Raw genomic sequence first — 12,100 nt, 5'->3', positions numbered from 1 at the left:
AGCGCGTAGCGCGGCGATCGGCGGTGCGCTGTGTCCCTTGGGCACAGCGGATCACCAATCAATGGACAGAGTCGAAGATGTCAGCTCGGTCATGTGATCAGCTGTGTCCAATCACAGCTGATCACATGTAAACAGGGAAATGATGGTTATCGGCATTTCTCTCCTCACGCTGACAGCTCGAGAGGAGAGCCGGGAATAATCGGCATTATTTGTTGAATAATTGGCATTCCTCAGAGGGGACATCTACACTGATCATCAGTGTGCCCTGATGATCTGTGTAGCCCCAGCAGTGCCACCTGTCAGTGTCCATCAGTGCCAGCTGTCAGTGATCATCCATGCCACCTGCCAGTGCCCATCAGTGCCACATCAGTGCCACATTTCAGTGCCTACCAGTGCACATCAATGCCACATATCAGTGCCCATCTGAGCTGCATTCAGTGCCGCCTATCAGTGCCAGTCAGTGCCAGTCAGTGCCGCCTATCAGTGCTGCCAGTCAGTGCCGCCTATCAGTGCTGCCAGTCAGTGCCACCCATCAGTGCTGCCAGTCAGTGCCACCCATCAGTGCCAGACAGTCCCACCTATCAGTGCCAGTCAGTGGCGCCTATCAGTGCCAGTCAGTGGTGCCTATCAGTGCCATATATGAGTGCTGCCTTTCAGTGCCTATCAGTGATGCCTGTCAATGCCCATCAGTGCCACCTACCAGTGCCTCCTCATCAGTGCCCATCAGTGCCACCTATCAGTGCCCATCAGTGCCACCTATCAGTGTCCATCAGTACAGCCTATCAGTGCCCATCACTGCAGCCTCATTAGCGCACATCAGTGAAGGGAAAAAATCACTTATTTACAAAATGTTATAACAAAAACTAAGAAAAAACTTTTTTTTCAAAATTTTCAGTGGTTTTTGCTTTGTTTAAGAAAAAAATAAAAAACCCAGAGGTGATTAAATACCACCAAAATAAAGCTCTATCTGTCACAAAAAAAAGATAAAAATTTCATATGGGTACAGTGTTGCATGACCGCACAATTGTCATTCAAAGTGTGACAGCGCTGAAAGCTGGAAATTGGCCTGCGCAGGAAGGGGGTATAAGTGCCCTGTAGGTTAGTGGATAACCTCTCCTTCCCCTCATAGCCTCCTTTACATCACAACCCTCGTTAACATCACAGTCCCTTCTTTACATCAGTGACCACAATCTCCCATTACTTTTACATCACAGACCTCCTTCATATCACAGCCTCACCCCCTTTACAGTAGTACTACACAGTCCTCAGCTCCCCTACATATCACAGGGCCCCTTTACATTGGAGTCCCCTACATATCACAGTTTACCTTTTACATTGTATTCTCCTTCACATCACAGTGCCTCATTACTTTGCCGTACCCTTTATAACACAGCACCCCTTTATAACACAGCACCCCTTTATAACACAGCACCCCTTTATAACACAGCACCCCTTTATAACACAGTGCCTCTCACATCAGAGTGCCCATTTATATTATAGTGCCCCTTTCAATGCAAGCCTCTCCAGCCTCACAGTTCTACCTTCAGCAGGGCAGAGGCAGTTATCTGGTTGGGATGTCCTCTCCTGGGTCTCCCACCTATCATCCTCACAGCAGGGCAGGGGGCGAGAGGTGCTGCAGATCTGGATGGAGGACAGGAGCTACACAACTCATTATATTACCAATCAGGTGATTACCGCTTGTTAGTTTGAAAAGACTCTCCCTCTCTGTGCAGATCTGCAGCACCTCCCACCCCCTGCCCTACTCTAAGGATTAAATCAGTGGCCATTTGGGGGACCCAGGAGAGGACACCCAGCTGCTAAGTGGCCCAGACAGGACTGTCACTTGGTCTGGGTCCGGACCACGGTCTGCCATTTATTGATCCCCGAATTAGATATTTTGAACCATTTGCTAGTTTTCACTAAGAGGCGCCTGCTGCATCTGCTGGTACCCAGCCCCTGAGCCCACACATCTATATTTTAGATTAAGATATCCATCCAGGAGGATTTAGCACTGTCCATACTGTAACTCTGGCAAGCAATGTTGAAGCCCTAATGAAGGAGGATGCTTTGGCTCAAAACGTGTTTGTTACTGGTTTGTTACTGGTTATAGCGCTGATGCTATTTGAGCAATAAAATAATATAATTAATTGTATTTATTTATATGATCTAGGCCAATGAAGATTCCTTGCAATCTGTTTCTTCCAATACAACTTGTATCCATGTGACAGAATTCATCTTTTTCGGATTTCCGAGCCTCCAGAATTACAACAATTTACTTTTTTGTGTATTTCTTTGTATCTACCTTTTTGCCCTCTCTGGCAATGGCTTTATCTTCTTCTTGGTCATCTTTGACCGGCATCTCCATACCCCAATGTATTTTTTTGTCGGCAATTTGTCCTTTATAGACATGACTTTCGCTTCAGTAACCATCCCGAAGATGTTGGCCAAGTTCCTGATGAACCTGGATACCATTTCCTTCACCGCCTGCTTTGTACAGATGTATATTTTTCTGTCTTTGGGAGCAACAGAGTGTTATCTCCTGGCCGTAATGGCCTACGATCGCTACATAGCTATATGCTCACCCTTACACTACCAAACCATCATGACAAGACAACTTTACATAAGACTGGCAATGGCAGCCTGGTGTGGAGGCTTTGCTGCTCCAATTGTAGTCACCTTTCTTGCCTTAAATGTATCTTACTGTGGTAACAACATACTCTACAATTACTTCTGTGATTATACTCCGCTGCTCAATTTGATTGTTGGCGACTTCCTCTATATAGAAGTTGGGTCTTTCAGTGGTGCCGTTGTCATTTTGTCAAGCTTTTCTGTAATTCTTATATCTTACACTAATATTATTTTAACAATTCTCAGGATCAGTTCCAAAGGAGGCCGGAAGAAAACCTTTTCTACCTGCGCCTCTCACTTTACAGTTGTCAGTGTATATTTCTTGCCACTTATGTTTGTGTACATTCGTCCAACAGGCCTCTACTCATCTGTAGTGGATTCTTTGGTGTCCCTGGTATATTCAGTATTAACTCCTGTAATGAATCCCATAATATACAGCATGAGAAACAAAGACGTTAAAATTGCTTTCCAGAGGAAAATAGGCTTCATCTGTACCAGAAGTAGTTTGGCCATAGAATAGAACGCATGTGATTAATGAATAAAGCCATTTATTAACTTGGATGAATTAAATGGACATTCTATAACAGTTTTGGCTCCATTTGTTCTTAATTTTATACAGTTTTAGACTGATTTTTTTTTTACTATATATGCATTATTTATAACGGTTTAAGAGCTCCTGCTTCTGCTCAAGGCCGTGAATTATATTCACCCTGCTGGCAGAAAAGAGAGAAGGGAGCAGCGTCCCAAGTTACTCCAGAGACTTGGTCGTGTGTGAGGGGGTGAACGCCGCTCAAACCAATCCCCAGAAGTCAGGCAACAACACTGTGTGATGGATGGCCTCAGCTGCCGCTCCAGCCATGCCCGCTGACGCGTTCTGTCCCACCCATGGGTGGCTTGGTCACAGAGCTTCTGTGACCAAGCCTCCTATGGGCGGTGTGAAACGCATCAAAGGGCATGGCCAGAGCTATGGCTGAGCCCATCCATCACACAGTGTCATTGCCTGACTTCTGGGGATTGGTACATTATTATTGTGAAATGGGGGATGTGTAGCTTTCATTGTAGATGCGTTATTGAAATGAGTTCACATCAGTCCGAAATATGTTTAACTACTTGCCCTCCTGAGGATTTACCCCCCTTCCTGACCAGGCCTTTTTTTTGCTATTCTGTGCTGCACTATTTCAGCTGGTAATTGAGCGGTCATACAATGCTGTACCTTTTTTTCACACAAGTAGAGCTTTATTTCAGTGGTGTTTGATTTTTATTTTTTGCGCTACTAATAAAAAAAAGACTGAAAATTTTGAAGAAAAAAAAAAAAAACCTCAATATTTTCTCATGTCTGTCATAAAACAAAATCCAAAAAACTGCCAAACTGTATTCTGCAACATGTCTTTGGTAAAAAAAACTAATTGTATATTGATTGCTTTGTGTGAAAGTTATAGCATCTACAAACTATGGTATAGATAATGGAATTTACACAGCTTTTACTTTCTTACTACCTATCACATTTCTTGAGGTGCTAAAATACCAGGACAGTACAAACACCCCCAAATGACCCCTTTTTGGAAAGCAGACACCCTAAGCTATCTGCTGAGAGGCATATTGAGGTCATGGAAGATTAATGTTTTTTCCACAAGTTTCTGGAAAATTATAAAAATATATATTTTTTTTTACACAAAGTTGTCATTTAAATGATATATTTCTTACACAAGCCATGGGTATATGTGGAATTACACCCCAAAATACATTCTGCTACTTCTACCTAGTATGGGGATACCACATGTGTGAGAATTTTTGGGGGCCTAACTACATACAGGAGCCTGAAATCCAATGACCACTTTGAAAGCCTGAAGGTGCGTAACTTCCTCATTTCACTTCCTCATTACCTATCACAGTTTCAGAGGCCCTGCAATGCCAGGATAGCAAAAAATGAGATTTACAGAGGAGGTCTAGTGCTAGAATTACTGCCCTTGATCTGATGTTTGCAGCGATATCTCACATGCATTGTGCAATCGCTGTTTACATGCTGGCACAGGGTCAACACTAGCGCACGAAGGTGTGCACACTCGGGGGGGGGGGGGTATTCGAGAGTGCATTTTTTAAAGTTAATTTGATTTTTTAAATTATTTTTACACTGCCCTTCATTTTTTTTTAGTTTTATCACTTTTAATGCTATCACAGGGAATGAAAATATCCCCTATAACTTCAATGGGGATTGTCATATACAGTCAGGTCCATAAATATTGGGACATCGACACAATTTTAACATTTTTGGCTCTATACACCACCACAATGGATTTGAACTGAAACAAACAAGATCTGCTTTAACTGCAGACTGTCAGCTTTAATTTGAGGGTATTTACATCGAAATCAGGTGAACGGTGTAGGAATGACAACAGTTTGCATATGTGCCTCCCACTTGTTAAGGTACCAAAAGTAATGGGACAATTGGCTTCTCAGCTGTTCCATGGCTAGGTGTGTGTAATTCCCTCATTATCCCAATTACAATGAACAGATAAAAGGTCCAGAGTTCATTTCAAGTGTGCTATATGCATATGGAATCTGTTGCTGTCAACTCTCAAGATGAGATCCAAAGAGCTGTCACTATCAGTGAAGCAATCCATCATTAGGCTGAAAAAAACAAAACAAACCCAACAGAGAGATAGCAAAAACATTAGGAGTGGCCAAAACAACCGTTTGGAACATTCTTAAAAAGAAGGAACGCACCAGTGAGCTCAGCAACACCAAAAGACCCGGAAGACCACGGAAAACAACTGTGGTGGATGGCCGAAGAATTCTTTCCCTGGTGAAGAAAACACCCTTCACAACAGTTGGCCAGATCAAGAACACTCTCCAGGAGGTAGGTGTATGTGTGTCAAAGTCAACAATCAAGAGAAGACTTCACCAGAGTGAATACAGAGGGTTCACCACAAGATGTAAACCATTGGTGAGCCTCAAAAACAGGAGGCCAGATTAGAGTTTGCCAAACGACATCTAAAAAAGCCTTCACAGTTCTGGAACAACATCCTATGGACAGATGGGACCAAGATCAACTTGTACCAGAATGATGGGAAGAGAAGAGTATGGAGAAGGAAAGGAACTGCTCATGATCCTAAGCATACCACCTCATCAGTGAAGCATGGGGGTGGTAGTGTCATGGCGTGGGCATGTATGGCTGCCAATGGAACTGCTTCTCTTGTATTTATTGATGATGTGACTGCTGACAAAAGCAGCAGGATGAATTCTGAAGTGTTTCGGGCAATATTATCTGCTCATATTCAGCCAAATGCTTCACAACTCATTGGACGCCGCTTCACAGTGCAGATGGACAATGACCCAAAGCATACTGCAAAAGCAACCAAAGAGTTTTTTAAGGGAAAGAAGTGGAATGTTATGCAATGGCCAAGTCAATCACCTGACCTGTATCCGATTGAGCATGCATTTCACTTGCTGAAGACAAAACTGAAGGGAAAATGCCCCAAGAACAAGCAGGAACTGAAGACAGTTGCAGTAAAGACCTGGCAGAGCATCATCAGGGATGAAACCCAGCGTCTGGTGATGTCTATGCGTTCCAGACTTCAGGCTGTAATTGACTGCAAAAGATTTGCAACCAAGTATTAAAAAGTGAAAGTTTGATTTATGATTATTGTTCTGTCCCATTACTTTTGGTCCCTTAACAAGTGGGAGGCACATATGCAAACTGTTGTAATTTCTACACCGTTCACCTGATTTGGATGTAAATACCCTCAAATTAAAGCTGACAGTCTGCAGTTAAAGCACATCTTCATTTCATTTCAAATCCATTGTGGTGGTGTATAGAGCAAAAAATGTTAGAATTGTGTCGATGTCCCACTGTTTATGGACCTGACTGTATTCTTTTTTGAGAAATCTGGGATCTATCAGACTCTAGATATCTCCTCTGCCCTTACATTATTTAATCTTACCAAGATCGGTGTGATCAGATGCTTTCCAATTTACAAATGGTGCTGTATATATACTGCAAAATTGAAGTGATGAAATGCTTGTAGCTTCCGATTTCTTAGACTATAGAGATGATTGGCACCATTCTGGTCTCCAGCATCATCCTGGTATAACCATTCAAAGTCCAGTGATGTACCAGTATGTCGCTGGTCCTTGTTGGGTGTATATGCTATGTTCTTTATTTTATGCAGCCTGTGGGCTGAATGAAAAAAAGAGAAGAAATCTCTGCCAGAAATAGTGCGTGGTATGTCCACCATTAGAATATTCCGCCCTGCATCCATCCACTTCTAATGGTGGGCACACATGAAATGTACCAAAAAATATTTTAAAATATGTATGCCGAAGCATAGGGGGCCATCCACCCACTGGCCACCCCAGACTCCCATGTTTCAGCATATATGCTATTTTTTTAACTGTGGATGAAAAATATCATCCAACAGCACTGCACTCACCTATTTATGTATATTCTGAAAGCAAGACCATGTTGCTGTCAGCATAAATAAGTCGGTTCTGCAGCTGAATGACATTCCTGCAAAGAAAACAGCAATGGTTAACAATAAAACAGTAACTCAATAAAACAGTAAAATCGTAACAGTAGAATAGTAACAGTGACAAGAAAAAAAAAATCTATAACTATTTTTGTTTTTTAACATTTTTTAGTTGTTGTTGGACTTGAACTTTTTATTTATTTTTAAACCTTAACTTTTTAAAACAGATTGTAGGGTCTCTCAAAATGCGATAGCCAATTTCCTGACTACCTAACATCTTTTGAGACCCTGTGTATATATGTGCCCTAGACTGTGCCGTGCTGTACCCTATACTAATACTCCACTAGTGTATGGTTAGCAACAGAAGCAGTCCTTGAGGCAGAGACCAGGTTGACCAGGACATGAGAGAAAAAAAAATAAAAGCAGGTGTCGCACCTAATTCCATGTCTGCTACAGACGACATCTTTTTTCGGGTGTCCTTTGGGTTGGAGTACCAGGAATGGCATCGGGAAAGGGCCGTGATGATCTCTTCCTGGAATTTTAGGAAGGATCCACTTCGTCCAGTTGCTTTGTAAAGCACAAAAGCGTTATATAGAGCCAACTGAAATAAACAGACACTTTTTTGTACCAGCATCTGGCTTTTCAGGAAACTAAGTACGGCTCCATCATCTGGTCATGAAGTCCACCCCTCCCATGTTAAGGTTATAGTCGTGGACACAGAGGGACTTCTCAACAACACCAGCTGCCGTAGCAATTTGGATGGTCGTGTCTGCGTGAATGGAAGACAGGACTAAAACATCCCGTTTGTCCTTCCACTTCACTGCAAGCAATTCATCATTCCTCAAGCAGGCTTTCTCCCCCTAAGTCGGGCATTTACAAGCCATTGAGGGAACCCCGGCGATTAGGTCACACGGTGCCACATGCTCCAAATACAAGATTGTACAAATATCTAAATAGTGGCATGCTTGCGTAAAAATTGTCCATGTATAAGTGGTACCCCATATGGAAAAAGGAGGACACTAAGTCCCAAACTATCTTGCCACTGCTCCCCATGTAGTCTGGGCATCTGGGGGGGGGGGCTCCACTTAACTATCTTTTGCTTTGTCAATCCGAAACTTGTATGTATAGCCTGTTGCCCTCTCACAGGTCTTATACATCTTGACCCCATATCTGGCACGCTTGCTGGAGAGAAATTGTTTGAATGCAAGACGGCCAGAAAAATTAATGAGGGACTGATCAACGCAGTTGTTTTACTGGGGAGTATAGACATCTGCAAATTTTTCGGTGAAGGTGATTTACGAGGGGCGAATTTTGTGGAGCCGTGTCAAATTTAGGGTCACCTCAAGGACGATAGAGTGTGTTGTCATTGAAATGCTTTAAACGCATTATACTCTCGTATCTATGCCTGGCCATGGCAGCAGAGAACATGGGCATATGGTGAATCGGGTCTGTGGACCAATAAAAGGGCAATTCATTTTTTTTAGTAATGCCCATGTTGAGGGTTAGGCCCACAAAAAAAATTTAAATTCAGAAACTGTAATGGGTTTCCATGTGAATGGTCTGGCAAAGTTTGAATTTGGTTTGGCGGCAATAAACTGTTGTACATATAAATTGCTTTGATCCACAATCAATGCATACAGATCATCCGTGAAAAACAGTTTAAAAAAAATGAAGGGGAGTATTTAAATTTGCTGTTTCAACCTAACTTCCAGGTTGGTCAGTGAATAGGGGAAGTATGGTTGCTGCAGAATTTGTGGGCTGCCAATCGGGATTTGCAAGCACATTCGGAAGGATACTTGGGGCTCTACGGACCTGTGTGCGAATTCTTGGTGGCTGTGGGACACTACTTGTGCTCGCCACCACACCAGCTTTTACTGCACTTATTGGACTCTCCACATCGCCAAGTCTTACTTTAGTGCTGGTATGTGAAAAACCAGATGCACTAGGCCGATGGTGCTCGCCAGTTCACCAAAAAGTAGAGCAGCACTGTATGGGAGACAGTGTGGCTTGCTACAACCAATCTCAGGCTTGCTTGCCCTTCAAGAAAACTAGGTCGCAGGTTCATTGGACCCTTTAAAATTAAAACCAGCCGTAATGTGCCCTATCCTTGGAAGAGAGGAACCACCCCCACCACCAGTCACGGTAGGGGAAGACATTGAGTTTGAAGTTGAAACCATCTTGGATGGACTGAAATGGGGGAAACAGGTTCAATATCTAGTTAAATGCAAAGGATATCCACCGGAGGATAGTTCCTGGGAACCAGCAAGAAATGTGCATGCTCCTAAGCTGCTTCAATAATTTTTAAACAGATTCCCTTAAAACAAGCCCACCTGGGCATCTGGAGGCTGCCGCTTGGGGGAGGTCACTGTCAGGAAAAAAGACGAGGAAGCACGGGCAAATGCACCAATGCTCAATATGGCCACTCCAATTCACGCAAAAATGTGTGCATGCGCATAGGCAAGCAGAACATACTGTATTTTTTGCTCCATAAGACGCACCTGACCATAAGAGGCACCTAAGTGTTAGAGGCGGAAAACAAGAAAAAAAATATTCTGAACCAATGGACTGCAGACATAGTACAGGAGATGACCAGAGACTGCAGACACAGTACAGGAGATGACCAGAGACTGCGGGCATAGTACAGGAGATAACCAGAGACTGCGGACATAGTACAAAAGATGACCAGAGACTGCAGACACAGTACAGGAGATGACCAGAGACTGCGGACAGAGTACAGGAGATGACCAGAGACTGCATACAGTATAAGGGATGACCAAGAGACTACGGACAGTATAGGGGATGACCAAGAGACTGTGGACAGTGCAGGGGATGACCAAGAGACTGTGGACAGTGCAGGGGATGACCAGAGACTGCTGACATAGTACAGGGGAAGACCAAGAGACTGCGGACAAGGTGCAGGGGATGACCAGAGACTGCAGACAGGGTGCAGGAAATGACCAAGAGACTGCGAACAGTGCAGGGGATGACCAGAGACTGCAGACAGTACAGGAGATGACTAAGACTGCTGACCTTTGGGGAGGGAGGGGGAATGGGTACCTGAATTTGACAGGTACCCGCTCCCACTTCCGCGGAGTTGTTCTCCCGTTAGTGTGGGCATCCGGCAGACAGACGGGTGCCCAGTGCGCATGTGCGAGAAGCGCTGCACTTTGTGATTGGTTCGGCATCTTCTGGGACCTGTCATGTGTCCCAGAAGATGCCGTATCATTCAGAAAGCGCAGCGCTTCTCGGCATGTGCACTGGGCACCCGGCTGTCACAGCCGAGAGACAACACTAATGAAGTCGGCGCGGGAAGACTGTACAGCGCTGGACCGAGGAACAGGTAAGGTCCTGCTGCACAGAAGAGCTGAGCGGCTGGCCCGGTATTCTGACACGGCAGAGGTGGAAATACCAGACTGGTCGCTCCATACTCGCTCCTGTCAGGAATGAAAATTTTGTTTATTGATGGTCTATCAACCAGCCAACACAAAAATGATCTTATAAAAATACAAAAGTAGAAAAACAATAAATATATGCATAGTTACATTACTTGCATGTAACCACAGAAATCAAAACTGAAAGTCCAACAGAAAGTCCATAAGGTAAATGTATACTTGGACCTATACGGTTAATAAAGGACATGCATACCTTAACTAATAGCCAAGAAAAGGGCCTTTATGGCCATATCAGAAAAAACAGTAATACGTAGCATATACACAAACACATTACATAACCAAGACAAAGGAACATAGACCTTCAGGTCTACATGAACTCTCTTCAAAAACGCAGCTTCCAACAAAACCTAGGGAGTGTCAGAGGAGAAACAAAGGATAGCCCCGGCACCCAGAGGTCAACAAGCAGCGACAACAGGCCTGATACCCCTCCACGCCTCTATCCAGGCCTCCTGCCGCCACCAGTCTCTCTCAAGACCCCGAATTTTGCCCACCTCACCAAGGATGTCATGCACTACCATCAGGACAGGAAGGACTTTCTGCCGCAGGGACACCTGGCACCATGCATTCCATGTGAAGTAAGGGACAATTAGGCTAACTAAGAACAAAGTGCTCAAATCAAAACCCTTGTGGTCTTGCAATGCTCCATATACCCACTCTGCATAACACATGCAGTGCAGGAAAGGAACGCCAAGGGCCCTCCCCACCTCTTTATAGACTGCCACATTGAAGGGGCACTGAAGCAGGAAGTGGTCCATGGATTCCACCTCACCCGGCACTCCGCTCTCGGACAACCACGGTCATCCAGAGAGCGGTACTTCAAGTTTCCCCTCGCGTACAGTCTGCCATGGAAGCCGAGCCAGGCCTGGTCCCTAAACTTGAAGGGAATCCGCTCAGAATTTATTAAACGCAAACCCTCCCGCAAGATATGGCCTGGGCAATCCCTCAAGGCCAGCGGTGCGTGAAAGACAGTAGACACAATCCTCTCACCCAAGAGCCTCCTGGGAAGGATCTTGATGTCCTCCGCCGAAACACACCACCGCCTGAGTGTTTTCAAGCTCGGGGCAATGTAAGTTGGGAGCTTACCATGCTTAACCATCAAGCTTTTCATTGGCCCACCATCTTCCCAAAAGCACAGAAAAGCCCTAAACCAGTTCCGGAAGAGACTTACCCATGCAGGCGGACTCTCTGCCAGCTTGTTACCAAAGTTGTGCTTCAAGAACACCAGAGAGAAGAAGACCACTGGGTTGACCATACCTAGGCCACCCTTCCGCCTGGATAGATATGTCACATCTCGCTTCACAAGGTTCAGCCTGTTTTCCCATAATAGCTGGAAAAACAGCTGTAAATCCTCATATAGAGAGATTCCGGCAAGATAGAGACAGTACTGACATACAGAAATATGGGGATCAGGTAAGTTCTGATCAGATCTACCCTTTCCCTCAAGGAGAGCCGCCACCCCTTCCAGCACTTCACCTTGATCTCGGCATCAGACAGCCTGGCCTCCCAATTTGATTTGCCATAATCGGCACAGCCAAAATCGATGCCTAACACTTT

At 44.5% G+C, this 12,100-nt stretch overlaps 1 protein-coding gene across 1 annotated transcript in view; it reads left to right on the top strand.

The window, feature by feature from the left end:
- Nucleotides 1–3,167, top strand: part of LOC149438458 (olfactory receptor 6N1-like) — a 63,174-nt gene extending 60,007 nt beyond the window's left edge. The window contains exon 2 of the mRNA XM_089659965.1: nt 2,171–3,167. Within this exon, the coding sequence (XP_089516091.1) occupies nt 2,171–3,148 (978 nt within the window). The 3' untranslated portion in view covers nt 3,149–3,167. The remainder of the gene's footprint in view (nt 1–2,170) is intronic.
- The last annotated feature ends 8,933 nt before the right edge of the window (nt 3,168–12,100 follow it).

Source organism: Staurois parvus, unplaced genomic scaffold, assembly GCF_062004578.1.
Source record: "Staurois parvus isolate SC_StPar_1 unplaced genomic scaffold, SC_StPar_1.0 ptg001192l, whole genome shotgun sequence".
Taxonomy (NCBI): Eukaryota; Metazoa; Chordata; class Amphibia; order Anura; family Ranidae; genus Staurois; species Staurois parvus.
Note: the sequence above shows the minus strand (reverse complement) of the source record. Positions and strands in the feature narration are given on the sequence as shown.